At 44.7% G+C, this 21351-nt stretch overlaps 1 protein-coding gene across 1 annotated transcript in view; it reads left to right on the plus strand.

Moving 5' to 3' along the window:
- ADAMTSL1 (ADAMTS like 1) overlaps positions 1-7409 on the plus strand; it is a 434771-nt gene extending 427362 nt beyond the window's left edge. The window contains exons 27-29 of the mRNA XM_063080424.1: positions 4733-4842; positions 5598-5818; positions 7303-7409. Coding sequence (XP_062936494.1) covers positions 4733-4842; positions 5598-5818; positions 7303-7409 — 438 coding nt within the window. The remainder of the gene's footprint in view (positions 1-4732; positions 4843-5597; positions 5819-7302) is intronic.
- Positions 7410-21351: the final 13942 nt, after the last annotated feature.

Here is a 21351-nt window from a genome sequence, read left to right on the forward strand (position 1 = left end):
ACAGAATATACATTCTTCTCATCAGCACGTGGAACATTTTCCAGGATAGACCACATGTTAGGCAACAAATCAAGTCTCAAAATTTTTAAAAATTGAAATTATTTCAAGTATCTTTTCAGACCACAATGGATTAAAACTAGAAGTCAATAACAAGCAAAACTCTGGAAACTATACAAACACATGGAAATTAAACAACATGCTCTTGAATAACCTATGGATCCAAGAAGAAATGAAATAGGAAGTCAAAAAATTTCTTGAAACTAATGAAAATAAAGACACATCATACCCAAACCTGTGGGATACAGCAAAAGCAGCACTAAGAGGAAGTGTATTGCAATGAATGCTTACATTAAAGAATAGTAAGATTTCAAATAAACAACCTAATGCTACTCCTCAAAGAACTAGAAAAACAAGAACAATCCAACCCAAAATTAGTAGGCAGAAAGAAATAATTAGTATTAGACCCAAAAAATGATACAAAAAGATCAATGAAACAAAAAGTTGGGTTTTTGAGAAGATAAACAAAATAGACAAACCATTAGCCAACTAAAAAAAGAAGAGAGATCCAAATAGCAAAAATCAGAAGCATTACAGTTGGTACCACAGAAATAGAAAGAATCATTAGAGACTATAATAAGCAACTAAATGCCAACAAATTTGAAAACCTGGAGGAAATGGATAAGTTCTGGCCACATACAAACTAAACTACCAAGACAGAACCAAGAAGACATAAAAAATCTGAAAAGACCAATAACAAGCAACAAAATTGAAGCAGTCTCCCAACAATGAAAACCCCAGGACCAGGTGGGTTCACTGCTGAATTCTGCCAAACCTTTAAAGAGGAATTAATACCATTTCTATTGAAACTATTTCAAAAAATTGAAACAGAGGCCATTTTCCCAAATTCATTCTATGAAGCCTGTTACCAAAATCAGACAAAGTTACAACAACAACAAAACAACTACAGGCCAATATCTTTGATGAACATGGACACAAAAATCCTCAGTAAAATATTAGCCAACAGAATACAGCAACATATCAAAAAAATTATACACCAAGTGGGATTCATCCCAGAGATGCAAGGATGGTTCAACATATGCAAGTCAATAAATGTGATATACCACATCAACAAAATCAAAGACAAAACCCACATAATTATCTCAATAGATGCAGAAAAAAGCATTTGACAAAATTCATCATCCCTTCATGATAGATAAAGACTCTCAGCAAATCAGGTATAGAAGAAAAATATCTCAACACAGTAAAAACCACATACAACAAACCCACTGCCAATATAATCTTGATTTCTTAAGAAAAGGAACAAAACAAGGTTGCCTACTCTCACCACTCCTATTTAACACAATATTGTGAGTACTAGCCAGAGCAATAAGAGAAAAAAAGGGCATCCAAATTAAAAGACAAAGTCAAACTGTCCCTGTTTGCAGATGACATAATCCTATATATAGAAAAACCTGGGCCGGGCCTGCCCATGTCTCACTCGGGAGAGTGTGGTGCTGAGAACACCAAGGCCATGGGTTCAGATCCTATAAAGGGATGGCTGGTTCACTCACTGGCTAAGCGTGGTGCTGACAACACCAAGCCAAGGGTTAAGATCCCCTTACCGGTCATCTTTAAAAAAAAAAAAAAAAAACTAAAGACTCTAGCAAAAAACTCTTACAGCTAATAAAAGATTTCAGTAAAGTTGCAAATACAAAATCAAAATGCAAAAATCAGTAGCATTTTTATACTCCAACAATGAACTAGAAGAAAAAATCAAGAAAGCAAGCCCATTTACAATAGTCACCAAAAAAATAAAATGTCTAGGAATAAATTTAACCAAGGAGGTGAAAGATCTCTATAGTGAGAACTACAAATCACTGCTGAAAGAAATTAAAGAGGACTCAAAAAGATGGAAAGACATTCCATGTTCACGGATGGAAGAATTAACATTGTGAAAATGTCCATACTACCCAAAGTGAACTACAGATTCAGTGCAATTCCCATCAAAATACCAATGACATTCTTCACAGAATTAGAAAAAAAAATCCTAACATTCATATGGAACAAGAAAAGACCCCACATAGCCAAAGCAATCCTGGGCAAAAATAAATAAATAAAGCCAGAGGCATAACACTCCCTGACTTCAAACCATACTTCAAAGCTGTAGTAACCAAAACAGTATGGTACTTGCATAAAAACAGACACTCAGACCAATGGAACAGAATAGAGATCCCAGAAATCAATACACATACTTATAGCCAACTGATCCTTGAGAAAGGCCTCAAGAACAGACATTGGGAAAAGACTGCCTCTTCAATAAATGGTGCTGGGAAAACTAGATATCCATGTGTAGAAAAATGAGACTAGACCCATACCTCTAGTCTCAAAATAGCAAAATCAACTCAAATGTATTAGAGACTTAAATATGAAACCTGAAACTATAAAACTCCTAAGAGAAAACATAGGGGAAACACTTCAGGAAGTAGGACTGGGCAAAGACTTTATGAATAAGGCCCCAAAAGCACAGGCAACAAAAAAATAAATGAGATTATATCAAACCAAAAAACTCTACACAGCAAAAGAAACAATTAACAGAGCAAAAAGAAAACCTACAGAACAGGCAAAAATATTTGCAAATTATGCATCCAGCAAGGAACTCAAACAACGTAACGGTAAAGAAACAAGTAACCCAATTTAAAAATGAGCAAAGGAGCTGAATAGGCATTTCTCAAAGGTATACAAATGGCCATGCAAAAGATATACAGATGGACAACAGACACATGAAAAAATGCTCCCCACCACTAATCATCAGGGAAATGCAAATCAAAACCACATTGAGATATCATCTCACCCCAGTTAAACTGGCTACTATCAAAAAGACAGAACAATAAATGCTAGCAAGACTGTGGAGAAAGGGGAACCTTTCTACACTTCTGCTGGAACTGTAAATTGGTGCAGCCATTATGGAAAATAGTATGGAGGCTTCTCAAACAACTACAGATAGATCTTCCATATGATCCAGCAATCCCCCTACTGGGTACAGACCCAAAGGAATGGAAATCATCATGTCAAAGGGATCTCTGCACTCTCATGTATACTGCAGCCCGTTTACAATAGCCAAGCTATGGAACCAACCTAAATGTCCATCAATGGACAACTGGATAAGAGAAATGTATATATACTCAATGGAATACTACTTTGCCATAAAAAACAAATGAAATTCTGCCATTTGCAGCAACATGGACGAACTCATTGAAAATCACGTTAAGTGAAATAAGCCGGGCACAGAAAGAGAAATACCACATGTCCTCACTCATAAATGGGAACTAAAAAGAAAGGAAAAAAGATACAATAATCACAATAACATATTGACCTTTCAAAAGGAGAGAATAGAACTGAGGTTACCAGAGATGGGAAAGAGGGAAGGGGAGGAGGGTTAGCAAGAAATTGGTAAAGGGCCACAAAAAATGATTATATTATATAAAATGTTGAATATACTAATCATCCCGATTTGAGCATCACATATTGCACACAAGCTTTGATATTCAATGCTGTAACCCACAGATATGTACAATTATGTTTCAGTACAAATAAATAAATATAAAAACATGCAAAAGTAATAAAAATGATTAAAATGATAAATTTCATCATATATATTTTGCCATTAAAAAATAGAATTCCCAGTTTTGGATATCAAGAGGGCATTTTTTACATTTCCACCAACCTCTCTGTGTCTTTACCAGTAGTAGCAAACTGGACCCCTGAGAGCCCAGAAGAGCATTAACTGGCCTTGGGTATAGTTGTCTGCCCCAAGAGGGCTACTTTTACCTTAAATCCTTCTCTGTCAGTGGCTGTTAAACCTTCAAAGTCAGGGATTTCTTTGAGCACCTGATGAAAGCTGGAGGGAATCTCTTACTAGAAAAGTGTCAATAAACATAAAATTTCTTCTTATGATGTTAACAAGCACACCCCTTCTGGATTCCTAGGGATCCACAAACCCTCAAGTTAAGAGCCTTTGTTCTCAATTGACCTCCAAGTTATGTCTGTGCTCTTGTTCTATGAAAATAGCAGATGTTGGCTAAGGGCCTGCTGCTTTTGCATTTTACAGAAAGTTGTTGTTCAGGGTATTTACTGTAAAAGGGTCAGGCTCTGCCAGCTCTGGGAAAAACTTAATCTCTGGGAGCACATAGCAAGGAAGTTTGAGGAGGGACTATACATGCATAAGTCTGCTTTTTGTTCAGCTGTCCTGGGTTTAACCTGGAGAGAATGAGGCCAAGGAAAGAAAGAACTGGTGGAGTTGGTTATTTAAGTGAACTTAGCAAGAAAACAATAAGCCTAATTACCCGGCACACTGAGGGGGCAGGGGAGTTTATTTGGAGATCTTCACCTCTAAAGTCTACCAGCACATTCCTAGCACTTTATGCCAAAACATCCCTCATATAGTTAATCTGAGAGGGGTTGACTTTCTCTGGCTAGCTCTACACTACCATTAGCCATTGCTAGTAGAATGCCCACAGACTCCAGGAAAGCTAACCATCCCACTGCGGCACAAAGAAAAGAAAACATGCCAGTGCATGTCCTTTAGCTGGCCCAAAGAGGGAAAAGATGAATGACCTGAGGGCCTGCAACAAGACCCTGCCCAAAGATCATGTGTTCCCATGCAGCCTAAGCATTGCAGCCTCTGCCCTTGATCTGGCTAACATCATGTATACCACTTTTCTCTGCTTCCCAGTGCAATGGGCCTTGCATCGGACCTCGCCTAGCTGTGCAGCACAGACAGGTCTTCTGCCAGACACGGGATGGCATCACCCTACCATCAGAGCAGTGTAGTGCCCTTCTGAGGTAAGAGCAAGCCCTGGTCCTCCTTTCCCCAGCCCCTGTGCCAATAACATGGAAAGACAGTGGTAAGTGTTTTCCCTCCAACCTCTGATGGCCCAGGTGTCAAACACCCAGCCCTCTCACCTCCACTTGTCACTGGCCTCAGAACTAGATAGCCCAGTGTTGGCCTTGTGCTTGCCTAATGGGCCAGGCTGGGCTTTCCTCTCCTGGGGATAAAAAGTGCACCGAGTGTTGTTCCTCTGAGGGAGGCCTGATACCACAAGAGCCCTGCACTAGCCCAGGTGGGCAGGAGGCAAAGACTACCCAATGGTCACCAAGACCTCAAGGGCTCCACCAGCCCCCGCTCTTGTTGACCTTCCTCTAGAAGTTAGATTGAGATGAGAGTCCTGGTTCCTGGGTCTAATCCTATTTTTATTCAACCCACATCCACAACTCCTTGTAGATGTCCCCCTGGGGGAAGAGCTCACCACCCCCACCTAAGACCCCAGGTTCTGCCTCTGCAGCCTCCAGACTGGGTAGAGTTCATTCTTGGGTCGTGCAGTGACATATACATTGTAAAGAAGAGCAGATGGAGGCCTAGTTAGAGGAAGTAGCCATAAGATCTTGAGACCTTATGACAGTAACAGAGCAGATCAGAACCCAGGTGATACTGGAGGTTCCTGAGGAGTTACCCAATATTCCTGGATTTGCAGCATTGTTTTCACATCCTCCTGGCCCCCACAGAGGCAGACCTTAATGCTGCCACCCTCCTCCTGCAGGCCTGTGAGCACCCAGAACTGCTGGTCAGAGGCGTGCAGCGTACACTGGAGGGTCAGCCTGTGGACCCTGTGCACGGCAACCTGCGGCAACTACGGCTTCCAGTCCCGACGTGTGGAGTGTGTGCATGTCCGCACCAACAAGGCAGTGCCTGACCACCTGTGCTCCTGGGGGCCCCGGCCTGCCAACTGGCAGCGCTGCAACATCACCCCGTGTGAAAACAGTACGTTCCAACCCCAAAGAACCTTCTGCAAATTCCCCACAGGGCATCGGGTGCAGAGGGAAGTCCCTGGGACAGAGCCTGAGCGTAGGGCATTGGATCAGGTTTCCCAAGGATTGTGAGCTGGGCCAGAGCTGAGCATTTTCAGAGGGGTGCATGAGTGTGTGCAAGGATGTGTGTGCACATATCCAGGCCACAAAAGACGGCAGGGTGTGCCCCACAGGCTTCCATGGTCTCCATCCTTGCCAGATGCCATTGGCCAAGTGGTGGATGAAATCGGCCCCCAGTTGGCCTGCAGTCATTCTGGCTGGTGCCCACAGGGAGTGACTAAACAGTGGCCATCAGGAGCCAGGCTGCTAACAAGAAAGCGCTGTTAACACTGAAGAAGCACTCAGAGTGCCTCCCGCTCAGCCCTGCACCTGTCACTGCTCTGCCTCCCACCGGACAAGGACCTGCTGACTGCCTCCCTCCTTCTCAACCCATGGGCAGCCACCGGAACTGTGCGGGAGCAAACACCTTGGAACGTGATCCTCACATCACTCCCTCCTCCCTCAAGTGTAGGTCACGCTCAGCCCAATACTAGCATTTGTATCCCAGCTGGGTAGGGATCTGTTTTATTTTTCTCTGAACTCAAAACCCACATCAGCAGCGCCTCTGAAGGAAGAAATAAAGTTCAGGCAAAGAATAGGAAATAAATACAAAGGTAACAATGTAGTTTTCCCCAAAACTGGGCCTCTCTGAGCAATAGATTCCCAGCACTAAGGCAGGGGTCCTGCAGACAAATAGCCCATTTCTTTGTATACACAGGGGGATGGATGATCTTGGAGCTCTGGTGTAGTGCAGACCCATGTTTCTGTCAATGGCTCATCGTGCTCAGAGAGTAGCAGCATTCAACGCGACTTACTTACCAAACCAAGCCAGCACCAGTATTTAAGAACCTTCTAGTCTGTGCCAATACCAAACTGGAATGCCATGGTGCCATGGTTAAGGCATGGGTGGTGGAAGGAGTAGGGAGGCTCAGGTGGAGAATACAAGAAAACAAAGCTTAACAGAGAAAGGAAGGCTCCAGCGCCTGGGATGAGGGCATCCGCTGGGGCCTCACTTACTCCTCAAGGTGGAGCAGAATTCAGTCCTTCTGGGAACCAGCTCAAAGAGGAGAGTCACTAAAATACCAAAAGCCCATGGGCAAAAGTGAGGTGGTCCGAGGCAAGGGAGAAGACAAGCACCATCAGGGAGCAGAGGGAGCTATCAGAAAGGCAGCAAGGAGGGCCCAGGGACAAGTGCCACCATTCAGCCAGACAGCTGCAGGCAGGGGCCACCCCCACCGTTGGCAGCCTGGGGGCAAGTGGCTGAGTTCAGCCAGAGCACCCTCCAGGGGCTGGAGAGCAGTGGCCAAGGCAGGCCCAGGAGGCCCCCCAGCGGCCCAGTGCCTCTGTTTCACATCTCCTTTCTGTCCCCTTTCTGCACCCCCTCTCCTCCTTTCCCAGTGGAGTGCAGAGACACCACCAGGTACTGCGAGAAGGTCAAACAGCTGAAGCTCTGCCAACTCAGCCAGTTCAAATCTCGCTGCTGTGGAACATGTGGCAGAGCATGAAGACAGGGCATGGGGAAGAGCTCTACCCTGGCCACGCAAAGGACTCACGCAACCACCTTGGACAGAACTGAAGCCTTCTTCATTTTATTTATTTATTTCCCCCTCCCTACCCCCCCCCCACACACACCCTCCTCCCTACCTGCCCCACTCCCCAGCATGTTTTCTTTCACTTAGCTGGAGGACAGAATGTTGGGAAAGGAAAAGGACGGATGTCTAAAGGAGGTTGCAGAGCAGGCCAGGCAGACAGAGCAGGCTCCTTCTCAAACCTGGGCCTCAGAGAGACCTAGGCAGAGGCAGCATATCCCCTGGGCACAGCAGGGAGCCAGAGGGTTTGTAAAATATTGGTATGAAATTGGACAACCAACTGTGCTTTCCTGGAAGGTCACTGTTAATACAGGAGCATGTTGCTCCTGTGTCCTCTCAGTCACTGTAAGGATGGGGGGAATCTTCACGCTGAGGCAGAAACTGCCCAGAACTCAGCTCTTCCAGCGGGGGCACGGAGAGAACTCAGAACATGGATAGGTAAGGGTAAAGAAGCGGACAACTAAAGGAGGCCTAAGGCACACAATGCAGAAAATTAAGTAGGGAGGGAAGGGACAGAAGGGAAAAGATACCCCTCACCTCATGGGGAGAAGTGAGCAGTCAGGAGGGGGCTTGCAGCCAGCACATGAGGTCACGTGATGGGCTCCCCGCCATGCACACTTGGCCCTGCAGGCTCAGTAGAGGTGTGCAGACATGCTCAGAGCCATGCTGCCCTTAGAGTGCCCATGCTGTGTGGCAGGGGATGTGCTCTCCACAGGGTGAAGGGTGGGGCCCCACTCCCCACACTACCTGAGTGAACTTCCTGCCTGTGCAGCTGTGGCAAACCAGTGACAGGTCAGCATCTGGCTGTGCAGTGAGACCACCTCTGGCATCTCTCATCTAAATCGAGAGTTCTCCAGCCCTGATGTAACTGCTGCTGTGAGCCAGGGCATTTTGAGTATGAATAGGCCAGGCTTTCTGCCTCTGTGGCCTTTGCTGCTCCACTTAAGGACCAGGGGCTGCCATCAATTTGTTAAAATCGATGCATTAACTAATCAATTTGCCAGAGAGAGAGTCTGGCAGATTGTAGCAAGCCCTTCATTCCAGAGCTGGCCAGCAACAGGGTGGGTCAGTGTGCTTGTGTGCCCACAATGATCCCTGCCTGTCCCAGCCACCACCCCTAGGGTCTGCAGGCTCTGCCCCTAGCACAGTGAGAACTGCTGTATACAGCATTTAAATAGCAGGCTGGGATGGGCCACAAGGAGCTGTGGCAAAGCCAAAGGATAGCTAAGGAAGCCCAGATAGTCCTCACAGGCTGTTCAACCAACCCATCCTCCACACACAATGGAACACTATAAACTGTGTAATAATAAATACATACCAGTTTTGGTGACTCGATAATTCCGCAGGCAAAGCAGCACACGCGCTGTGGCAGTGCACGTCAGCTATGGCGAAATGACTGCAGGAAAGTCAAGCGGCAAAAGTGAAACTTTGGAACTATTTGGCAAATTGCTCATTAAGCAGAGCAGCTTTGGGCGAGTAATTTTTGCCTCCTCCCCCTGAATAGCCACAGTTTAGCAGTCAGCGCAAGGCAGGGCGGCCAGAGTCACTCCCCCCCCACCCCCTGATAAGCCCCCACTCACATACACCCTCGCAAATTCCACTCACCCAGGGCCACCACTGACATCAGGGCTGCATGTTCCAGCCAGCCTGGAAGTAAAAATCAGGGGGAAGACAATATTAATCTGTCTTCCCCAGGTGAGCTATGGACAATTAGGTTGAGTCTCTTTCTTCCTCACCACAGGCTCTAAGAAATCATGTTACTAAAAATCAGTGTAATGTTTATTTAAAATAAAAGAATGTTTTCTATGTCTGTATATCTTTTGTGAATATTTATTAGGATTTCTTGTATAAAAAAGTGCAATATTAATAATTGTACATTGTCATCCAGAAAAAGTATTTGGGGGATTTTTTATTAACTTCCTGCAGTTATATTCCTGTAAACTCAGTGGTGATTTTTGTATTTTTCCTATTTTTAATAGAATCTGGTGTTTAACTCTGGATCCATTCACTGTGTACAGAATACATTGTAAAAGCTAACATGGGATGCTGGGGTCGTAAGAGGAGATTCTTTTGTGACACAATAGTTATGCATGGAATGACAATTTTCATACTACTACTACTGTGGTTAATTATTTCTAGATCTATACCTATTGAAAATCAGTGGTCAATATTGACGTTTCCTAAATAGCATGCACCCTCCAGCTCCACCATGTGCTGGGTTGTAGAAGTTGGGAGTGGGTGCAGAGTGAGCAGGACAGCCTAGGTTTGGGGTGGAAAGCAGTGTGCGCCTTGCATGAGATGAATGTACATTTAATGTTTGTTCTGTGAACTGCCACTCAGCAGCACCCCAAGATTATTAGGGCTGCTGGATAATGTTTAAGGAGGCACTTCCTCCTCTAAAACACAAAACTGTATTTATATTTTTTGTACAGATAATACAACTTATTTATTTAAGTCTTGTCGTCTGAGTCTCTATTAAGCTGAGCCTTCCCATCATGTTTTATGCAGGGGGTGAGAAAAGTCTCTGCCGATTGGGTGGTTCCCAGCCAGCAATGTGTGTTTGGCTGCAGTGGAAGAATTGCAGTTTTCAGCCTTGCATGGAAAGCAGAGGCTCGTGCCTGGAAGGGCCAGCTCTGTAATGAGCCCAGGAGATGACAATTATGTCATTTGTGGTCCTGCGTAGCAGGATGGGAGCCATGGTACCTTCAAGAAGAAATGCAAGCAGGGGTGTCTTTTGGGATAAATGCTGACTTGGATGTGGGAGTATCTCACTGCAGGTCAGGCTCTCTGCCAACAGGGGCATGCACAGTGTGAAGCAGCAACATGGTGAAATTTTGGATGTGCCCTATTAATAGAGGTTAACATTTATAGATCACTACTATATTTAATCCCCACATTGACCCTATGATTATCCCCATTTACATGTGGATAAATATAAGCCCAGAGAACCCGAGGTCAGCCAGCTGGTGGATCCAGGACTCTAACTCAGGCAGTCTGACCCTCACCAAAGACTGGCCTTTACCCACTGTGCTGCCTCCTGCCCCTCAGTGCTATAGCTGACCGTGCCATGGCCACCTGGGCACACACACTATTCTTTTCCACTACTTTGAGCTTGGTAGAAGATGACAATGGGACATTTTACCTGGGCTGATACTTTTTCCTGTCCTAAAATCAATTGTTTTAGCATTATAGGGCTTCTAGCTCCCTATTTTTAAAGGATTTTAATGGAAATATAGGTACTGTAGAAAGTGGAGAAAAAACAAAAGCACATTTGCAGAGTTCTTCATAAACAGGCTCCAGTGAAAGTGCAGCATGTCACCAGGCCCAAGTAATGTCCTTACCTGGACCACCGTGAGAGACGCTCCAGAAAATCCACAATCTGAAAGCCTGTTTTCTAGCAACACAACCCAGCACATCACACCCCTGTTGAGCAGTATGAAAACATACCAGGAAACTCTTCTTGGAATTCTAATTATTTTCTAGGAAGTTTTAGGTCTGCTTTAAAGAAAAAGCCAATGCTAGAACTATAAATACTCACATACCAGCAACCAAACAATGTCCCACAGAGGCCCCAGGGTAGGGGGAGGAGTTGAAGATACCAGAGCAAGAACCAAGAAGGCTCAAAGGGTGGGAAGAACTCAAGAAGAATGCGTGGAAAGTTTTCCAGCAAAGATCACAGACCTCAGCAGGGAGAAAAAGAGATGCCACCAACCACAGTATGAAAGTTTGGAATCCTAACCACATGCCAGCCCTGGGATTGTTACACTTCATACTGGACTCCCTGCTTAGCCTCAGAAGTTTCCAGGACTTACATTAAAACCAGAGCAGTCAACAGTCACCAAAGCTCATTCATGTCTCAGCTTCCTCATCTGTAACAGGAGGATACCATATAGGGTAGGATTGTTGTGAGAAAACTATTAGTTAACTCATGCTGAGAAAACATAAGGGTCCTGGCATATCACTGAAGCACTCACTGAATGTTAACTGCTGTTATTAGCATTATCATCCAAGCTACCTTGGAAAAGACAGGGAAATGAAGGTCAGGGCTGGCAGCATTTTTACTACTTCATTTATTTCCCTTTATCAGCTTCGAAAGACTCTTCCCTGTGTTTCCACTTTTGATTGAGAGGGAAAACAGTCATTCCATCAAAGCTCAATACTACACAACAGTGTAAACAAGAGAAACCTAAGTGAACCAAATTCTGTCTTGAAAGAAAAAAGATCAGTCTAGGTGGCCCAACTCAAAGACTCACCATAATACCAACAAACTTCCAGAAGTACTTCCCAGGAAAAATGTTATTTTATAATCCCAATGTACGGCATAGTCTCAATTCAGAATACCCAAATGTACACAGAAAACGTTACACCAAAATGTACACTAAAAAACATTAGTTAGAAATACTCATTCTTGAGTAAATATACAAGTAAAAGCTAAAATTAAGGATATCTCACTTGCCACGTGGTAGAGTTTCTCATAAATAACACACTGTTATCTCCTCACTTCATCCTGCAAATAAACCCAAAGGAAATGATCCAACTTTATTAATGGTTCTCAGCTACAACGAGATAAGTTATATCTCAAAATATATCTATGGGGTTCGTAAAAGTAGTCAAAGCCCTCTACAGAGGGTAAGGGAATGCTGGGTACAGAAGGGGATGGAGCTCTTGGAAATAACCCAATGAAAACTGACCTACAGGTGAATTAACCCAAGGAACGCTAAATTAGGAAACAAAATAAAGTATAACGCCGTTGGTTTTCTCTCTCTCTCTCTGCCCCTCATTTTGTTCAGTGAATCAGCTACAATCTAAAGACTCCAGGACTCAGACTCCTTAGGCATTGAATGTGAGTTAAATCAGGGAAGGTTATCTACCTATGTCACATCCTACCAATTAGTTTTTTTTTTTTTTTTTTTTTTTTTTGTCTTTTTTGTGACCGGCCGCACCGCGCTCAGCCAGTGAGCACACCGGCCATCCCTATATAGGATCCGAACCTGCAGCGGGAGCGCCCCCAGCGCCGCACTCTCCCCAGTGCGCCACGGGGTCGGCCCAGCCTCCTGCCGATTAGGACATCAGTGTTGATTTAAGCCCTGAAGTAAACAGTAAAGAACTGAATACCCAGTGAATCCTACCAATCCCCCAAGTTTAACCCAAAATTATTGCTTGCTTCCTACCTACTCACCCTGTCCACTTGGAGATGCTTCTACAGGTCAAATGTATATCAGCTTATCAGAAACTGTTATCTTTGACCAAACCTCAGCTTCTTCTTCACAGCACCCCAAGGTTTTCAACTGTTTTGTTGTCACCCCCAAACTGGAAAGCAGATATTGGTAATCAAGTCTTTGCTAACAAGAACTGGGCTTTCACCTTGATTGTCAAATGGAGGGTTACAACTTCACTCAGATTCTGTAAAGCATCTGGTCCCCATCAACCACATGTGTCATGCCTCTGATAACACAATATACAGATGTCACTCACCTCTGTGTTTTCAAAAACAAAATCCATCTTCAACCAAGGATTTCCCAGGCTGCTCCTAAAGATATGGTTTATACATGTGTAAACAGAAATTAAATGTGCAGTTTTATGTGAGTGAGGAAAAAGCAGACAGTTGGAAATGGTTCTCCTGTCGAACATAAATAACGTTTGTTTAAGCGGAATGCTTAGGAGGGCCTGAGAGACTGCATGCTCAGCATTCAGATTAGAAAGCATGCCTGCGAAGCCTGCCTCCTCCTCCAGGACTTTGTGATGGCCAGGGTTGACCCTGTCAAAAATCCCACAAAGGATAGTAGACAAGCTGTGAACAACTCAGTTACCAGGGGAGCAGCTCTAGGAAATGTTTAATGTTCAAGGCCAACGGTGTGGTGATGAAGTGTGTCGTGGGCTTGGTTTTCTTCCCCTCAACCCCCACCATTTTTTAAATAATGAAAGAGCTGGGAAATGACTTAGCTGAGGTCACTGAAGGATGACAAAGTTGTTCAGTCAATCTTCCATGTGGTTCTGTCCTATGGCTGGAGCATGTCACAGTGCCAGGGCACAGAGCAGGTGCCCCTCCCTACTGGAGAGGAGAGATTCAGGGTAACCACCTGAGGGCAGGTTCCTGTGACCTGAACCCTATACCTCCTTCGCACTGTAAGGGTTTGCCTTCGCTCTTGGGTCCAGCTAGGATGGAAAACAACCAGAGTCTTCATCTGGTCCCAGTGGTCCTCACTCTACCTCCCCCCTGCCACATGGGCCTCCATCCCCTCTCATCTCATCTCATCTTCTTCCTATTTCTTTTCCCATCACATACCTTTCCTTTCCCTCAGAGTTTGACACACTCTTGCAAAGCATCAGCTCTGGGCCTTGAGGACACAGGGGTAAGAACCTAGTCCCTGCTTTCAGGGAGCTCACAGTCCAGTCGGGAAGCAGATATACCCCACAACAAATGATAATGTGTCCTACCTACTTCAATTGGGAAGTCCAAGTTCTGGGAACTGACCAGCTCTTCTTTCTCATTTCTCATTTGGTTCCTTTCACAGTCAGCACCCAGTGATTGCTTCTTTTAGTCCTAATTCTCACTCACTGGAGATTTTGCAAAGGTCTCCTGACTAGACTACTCAAATCTACTCTGTTCTCCAACCCACATTCCGCATAGCAGCTAGAACTATTGCCTGTAAATACTTACACATGTATTATATATGTGTATAATTAACTTAAATCTACATTCTAGGAGCAGTTAGCTAAAATTTAAGACAACTGATTATAAATCCACCCTCCATGAGTGACCATTTCAAGCACTTCAAATGTTGCTTTCTAAATCTGTACAAGAGGGTTCACTAATTACACAAAGCTCATGAATTACACATGGGTGAAATGTGCAGTGTTGGAGGACTGGAAAGAGTACACAAGCACCATTGCCCTTGTACAATCAATCTAAGAATTCAGCTCTATAGTTTGATGTGTCCCCTCCAAAATGCAGGTGTTGCCAATGTGACAGTAATAAGAGGTGAGGCCTTTACAAGGTAATTAGGTCATGAGGGCTCCTCCCATCATGAATGGGATTAGGTGCCCTAATAGAGGGGCTTGATGGAATCCATTCCCTTTTCACCCTTCTACCTTCTGCTGTCTTGGAAGCACAGAGCAGCCCTCACCAGATGCCAGCACCTTGAACTTGGACTTCATAGCCTACAAGACTGTGAGAAATAGATTTCTGTTCTTCATAAATTACCCAGTCTGGGGTATTCTGTTGTAGCAGCACAGATGGACTAAGATGCCAGCAAGTCCGGCAGCCTGGTGCTCCAAGTCTAGAGCGGCCTTTGGTTCTGTGCATCCAACTCTGCTTGATCTGACTAGAGAAGTTTTTGTCTGATCTTACCATAGCAACATTCACCTTGGAGTAAGAGTCTGTCAGAGTGCCTAGGATTGGGCAACAGGTCTTATTCGAGTTGAAACAGCAGGTTATACAACTGCTTTGGGCCAGTTTGCTAGCATTTATTCCTATGCCAGAATTTGGTCTCAGACTTGAGACTGTGTGGGTGGAGACAGAGCTCCAGCCTCTGATTGATGGAGCCACCCATCTTTATCAAGATAATCTGGGAATTGTTGATAAGCAAAAATGACTTAAATCAGTTCACAGAGATCTTCTCAAAAGACGGTTCTGGTTATACCAATCATCTATTTTAAAAACTTCCTTACCTTCCCCTGTTGTTGGGATTAAGTGCCAGACTCCTTAAAATGTCCTGAGGTGCCCCTATAACAGCCCAGCCTGTCCTCTGGCCACTCTCTCTGGGTGACTGGCCTCAGTCCCTTGAAGGCCCATTCTCCTTCCCTTCTTCAGCTCTCTACGAGCCATGGAATGCAAACCAGCACACCCACACTTCCCTTATTAAGTCAGAGCAAACATGGAGGCTACAAAATGTCATATAAAGCTTGTTAAAGATTGCCCAGTCTTACAACTCTTTCCCCCACTGCCTTGCAACAAAGCTGGGGAGCTGGGCCTCTCAGCCCTTTGACTGCCCTCAGAATTGGATACAGCCTGAGAGCCAAAGTCACTGTCAAGGGCAGGGAAGCCTATCTTCACAAAGCTAACTCCACCCCTCTCCTCTTCCCTTTCCCACGGCACACATCCACTTATTTCAGGGCTAGGTTTGGATTTGTGGCTGGAAAACAACATTAAATTACAATTATTTATAATATCTCTTCTAACTCGGGTGAATCCCAAAAAATGATCTTTTGTTTTTCTGAAGATGGTGGGAATACAAAAGAAAGTGACCAAGAGAAGACTAAATTGCACTACACAACAAAGGACAGAGAAATCCAGAGGGGCAAGATCTAGACAACTGGCTGGAGAAGCTGGGCAAGAGGAGACAGAGGAAGGAAAAAGAAAGGGGAGCTGGTGCGAAAGCAGAACTCTAAAGATACATGAGTCCATTGTCCATCAGAAATGAACCTTCCCAGGCTCCCTCTGTCCTGCACTCTGGCTGTACCGTAACCTCCCATATATCAAGAAGCTGAACAGTCTAAACGGTCAGTGACCAAGATGTTTTAACACTCAAAGTTGACCCTGAGGCAATGCAAGATCCAATGAGGTTTCTGAATCATTAAAGAAAGATAGAACCACATGTTTGTATGGCATGTGTATTTTATAGTATTCTAAACTTACGTGAAAAAAATTTATGATAGGTACTTGGCAGTATTTCTCCATGTGTGTTCCAATAGATTTTACACAAGAAAAGGGCCCTATTGTCAGAGGTGAAAAATGTTGTCTCTTCCTGCTCAGCATTCATCCCTCCTTTCCCTGGAAACTACACCTTGGTTTTCCTTTGGGGACCTCTACCACCCCCCACCCTCCTGCAGTTCATGTAGTTTGCACGGGGTTGACCCCACACATACCCCTTAGTCCAGGGGTGGACCCCAAGCCAGGCCTGGACAATTTATTTTCTACTGCTGTGATGATCCACTCAAGGATCAGCATGAGACTCAAGCCAGGCAAGAGAGACTCAGTTCAGGGATTTTACTGAAACCACTGGGAAGGAGAAGCTCTTTTCCCTCCATTGGGATAGTTAGCTAGGATGTCATAAGGTTAGAATGGATAGAAATCACCACATGGACTAGGCCTGCCTAAGATAAAGACCAAAACCTCATCACATCACCAGAGCCCCTGAATCCAGCTATGCCTAAAGCCAGCCGATAATGCCCTAGCCCATTCAATTGCCTGAACTAATAAATTCTCTTTGCTTGAGCACTTATAATTGCAAGAATGCTGATTCACACACTGGATTACACAAAGTTAAACAAGGTTTCTTTACTATAGGGCTTCATAGAGCCTTCAAAATATTAACATGCATAATGAATCTGTAACAGGGCAATATAATATGCAGTGTTTCCCAAACTTATATGTCCAGTGAACTTTTTTTTGGAAGATCATATCATAGGGCTTGGATTCCACAGAAAACACCTTGGGAAAGGCTAATACACATTACCGGTAGGTTAACCTAATATTAAAATACTGCAAATCCCCATTCCCTTATTATTCTGGATAAATGAGACAAATGGGAATTCATTTATCCAACATTTGATGCACTTTTCCAGACTTTAAAAATGTATGTATATGATTTTTTATTCTTTTTACTAAATTGGGGTCATAAGCGCAAACCATGTTATGTTTTTGCAGACTTAATAAAATATGTGTGTATATATACAGTCTTTTTTTAAGATTATATTGGGGTCATAATTCCTGAACTGTTGTACTTTTGAGTTCTGCGTTTTAGAATAGTTTGGCCTCTAGTCTCAATGCCAAGCTATCAGCTGCCACTCCTTTTTGTTCTAAATGTGTCTACCTCTAGCAGTAGCTCTTCATACTTTTCTGTGGGCTGGTACACCAGATAAGAGAAACTTTTTGGAACCGTGTGTTTTAAAAAAAAAAACAGGGGGGGAGGGGCTGACGTGCTGAGTGTGGGAGCCAGGGTGGGGCGTGCACTGAGTGAAGTGTGGAGTTTCTGTACGTGAAGTTCATGTCAACGACTTTGGTAACTTAAAGGCTGCTTATGTCCAGGTTCTTGCCTTGGTTTTGGACAGCTGAAGTTTCCAAATAACTGACCTTCGAATATGGGAAGTGTTACAATACTTAGTCAAGAAAAGAACCACTCTGACTTAACTGTAAGCACTGAACTCTGATTAGGAACTTTATAATGAAATTTATTTTAAGCCCAGGAGAGCCCATAGTCCAAAAAATTCCATTTCTTAGTTTATAAGTCATCCATTGGCACAGAAGTGAAATTTCAGTCATTTTTCAGGCATTTAATCTGCACATAACTTTCAAGTAGCTAACGGGTATTTGTGTGCTCCCCTGTTTTATGATCCTATAATAAAATACATGGGGATTTGAAACAATGGGGAGGTAACCAAGCTCCCCACCCACTTGTCACAGATAGTATAGCCTTGGCCCTGAGCAGGTTAGGCAAGGGTACTAGGCCAGCAGGCTGACTGGTCTGGGGAGTAAATCCTACAAAACTCAGTGCTAGATTCAATCACAAGAGTGGAAATGCCTGAATCCTTTTGGTTGACATCAAGCTAGGTTTGCAGCCACTCTTCAAGGCTTGACAAGGAAAAGGTAGCAGGATTTCTCATGTCAATATCTAAGGATCCAGAGGCAAAAATTGAGGCACCTGTAGCCCAATAGTGTGGCTTAAAGAGGAGCCCAGCCTAACATTGCCCTGATGCCTTTTCCAGAATCCAAAGCACATGTTCTGGAAGGTTCACAAGCTCCTGGGCTCCTGCTGCACCCCAAGGTGTAGAGGAGCCAAGCACCTGCTCAGACAATCATGTGTGAATTCTGAGACTGCTCTGCCAAAAAAAACACCCCTGCCTTCCCCCAACTCCCAGCATTTGTGCTCAGAAGGACCTCTGTCTTCCCGCTTCCAGGCCTGCTGACCAGATGTGGGCCTGGGTGATGGCCGGGCAAGATTGAGGAGCCAGGGGGCCATTAATCTGCAATTAGGATTGTGCACACCCCCACCTGCCCCGCCTACTTCCTACTTAACAAGTACACAGCTGAAAAGCACGTTTAGAGGAAATGGACCCCTCGGTTCCTCTTCAAGAGGCCTGTCACTTTGGAAAGCTTTTGTTGTGCAGATCCTATCACCCTGGAGTGGTTAGCTCCATTCTTGCTTTAAAAGCAGAAGCTGGCAGGGGTGGTGGGGGGGATAGTTATTCTCCCTACCTTCTCCCAGCCACCCACAGCACAGGCCCTAGCCAAGGTTGCTGCCCCCTGATGTCACTGGGCTGTGGTCTCTGCTCAGCTGAGTGCTGCTGATAGCTGACAGGAGTGGGGAGGAGGTCAGCGGGGCAGAGGATGGAGGTGGCACAGCACTGTCCAATGCTGTCCGCACAGCTTGGGGAATGGCCTGGGGTTCACAGGTCAGTGACCCACACCAGGACTCCCTTCACCTGCACACACTTGGTTGGCCTGGTACTTACTCTACCCTGTCCAGGTTTGCCCTTCTTCTTAATCAAGGGACAAAGTCACCCTCCAGGTATGCTTTGCAGTTGAGAAGACTCTGATGAAACCCATTAGCACATCATCTCCTTCAGCTGGTTCTATGCCAGGTCCAGGGGGCTGCCTACCAGGGGGCTGCCTACCTGTGCTTACCTCCTTCCCACCCCTACACACCCTGTATTAAATTATAACAAAGTCATAAAATACCATAATGAAGAAAATGAGAGGAGGGACCAATGGACAAGGGTTTTCAAGAAATGTGAAGAAGACAGGAGGTAGATGGGGCAGTGACCACTGCCAAGTGTGGAAAAGGAAGACACCACCTAGAATAAATATGCTGCAAGAGAGCAGGAGCTGCCAGGGAGCAGGTCTGCCAGGCAGGACCCATCAAGGGCTCAGGATTCAAAATGCTAGGTACCCTGGAGGGAGGGTGGCAAATACAGTGGACCCATCCTTCTCCATCCTCCAGCCACTGCTAGGCACAAGAGCTTGAAGCCAGGCCAAAGAAAAAGAGGCTATCTTTAAAAACATTGATTCAACAAGTAGGAGAGCGGAGAGTCCTTTAAGCTCTTCTTGGTGCTATATTCACAACTTAATGGGGTGGGGGAGGAGGAGAAGGAGGTGGAGAGGGAGTTCCTGATCACCATAAAGTGAGGGTGAAATGCCGGGATCTTCACCCATGAAGCTGGCCCCACTGTCACTGGAACCAGGGGATAAGCGTGCCCTGGCCACCCAGCCAGCTGACACAGCCTGAGATAAGCAGACACCACCATCCCCAGTGGGATCTCATGCCCAGCAGATGCCCCTGAGCACTGCACCCTAAACCAGCAGCTCACTCCCAACTAGCCCAGGGCTTCCACACCGACAAAGCCCACTTATCTCCAGCCAATTGGCCAATGAAACAGGTAGGGGGGTGCCGACCTGTGCTTACGTCCTCAGGGACTCTGCTTTCCCATGACAAAATAGAGTCTGCCATCTTTCAGCTTTAAAAGCTCTACCCCTGTCTTCTCCCCAAGAACCTACTGGATTCTGTGCTGCGACAGGTTTTCTACTTGGCATAAAACTTTTTCACTTCGTGTTCTATCTTTCATCTCTAGTAATTTTTATCTTTTAACATACCTAAAGCTTCAGGAACCCTGGGCTATGGCAGGTGATTAAGCTTCCGCTTCATTCTCATAAGTGAAAAATACACAATATGAAATATAAATGTGCATATTTTTGAGAGACAATGTGTTTGAAGCCTTCCATTGTCAAGATTTGCTGAACAGGATCATTTTGGGTATTAGAGCACTATGCGCACGCTCGTGTGCACGTGCTTTAACAGCAGAACCTTCGTCCTGTAACACACTCAGTATGGAAGCCCAACACAGACTGATTGATAAGAAGCTGCTCTCATGAGAGCAGGGAAGGGAACCAGTGCCCCATCTGCTCAGCTCTTCTCCACGCCGCCCAGTTACTTTCTCAGACCAGCCGTCCAGAAAGCACAGTTAGCAAATCCAACTCAACTAAAAAGCAATTTAACTACATGGAATCAAAGTAAACGTTTCACTTTGTCCATAAAAAACATGAGCAGTTATCCTTACCTGCACACTTGCAAATTCTGACCGATGGAACCATAAGCAGATTCAGCCCGTCAGAACTCAGTAATCCTCATCCTCACCTAATTTAATGAGAGTAACTGTGAGACAGGGTGAAGTGATTTACATACATTCTATCACTTAGTCCAAACAACAAAACCGTAAGGACAGTACTGCTGTTATCCACATTTTCACATTAAAGAATTTGACCAAGGCAATTGCTAGAATGCAAGGCCAGGTCTGCTGGACTCCAAAGACCATGCATGCTCTTAGCCATGATGTTCCAGTAGTCCCCACAAGAGCTACTTGTATATCTTTTTTCTATGTTATATAAATATATATTTATACATTTTCTGTTTTTTTATATATATTCTTTACATATTTTCTGAATTTTTTATTTGTATTAGCAGCTTTCACAATTTAAGAGTATTTCAATTTGGGAACAGAAAAGGATAGGTAGTAGGGAGAAACTTGGTTCCTTAAGTCCAAGACAAGCAAGCAAAGCAGGGATGCCCTGGGGTGGCTCCTCCAGCCTGGGGCCACCAGGGAGATGACCAGCAGGTCCTCCCCTAAGCATCACACAGACTGGGATCAGAGGAAAATCTTCACTCCAACAGGGCTCAGTGTTCCTTAATCAGCCAGGGCAATTCCATGCTTCTGCTGCTTCTCTTCTCAGCAATCTGGACTATTAGGAAAGCTTATCAGTTACCAAACACTATCATGTAACTATACTAAGACAAAGAGAGAAAGACATGGGGAGTGTATGAGGGTACTTCAAAAAAGTTCATGAAAAAAAAAATGAATTAAA

This window comes from Cynocephalus volans, chromosome 16 (genome assembly GCF_027409185.1).
Source record: "Cynocephalus volans isolate mCynVol1 chromosome 16, mCynVol1.pri, whole genome shotgun sequence".
Taxonomy (NCBI): Eukaryota; Metazoa; Chordata; class Mammalia; order Dermoptera; family Cynocephalidae; genus Cynocephalus; species Cynocephalus volans.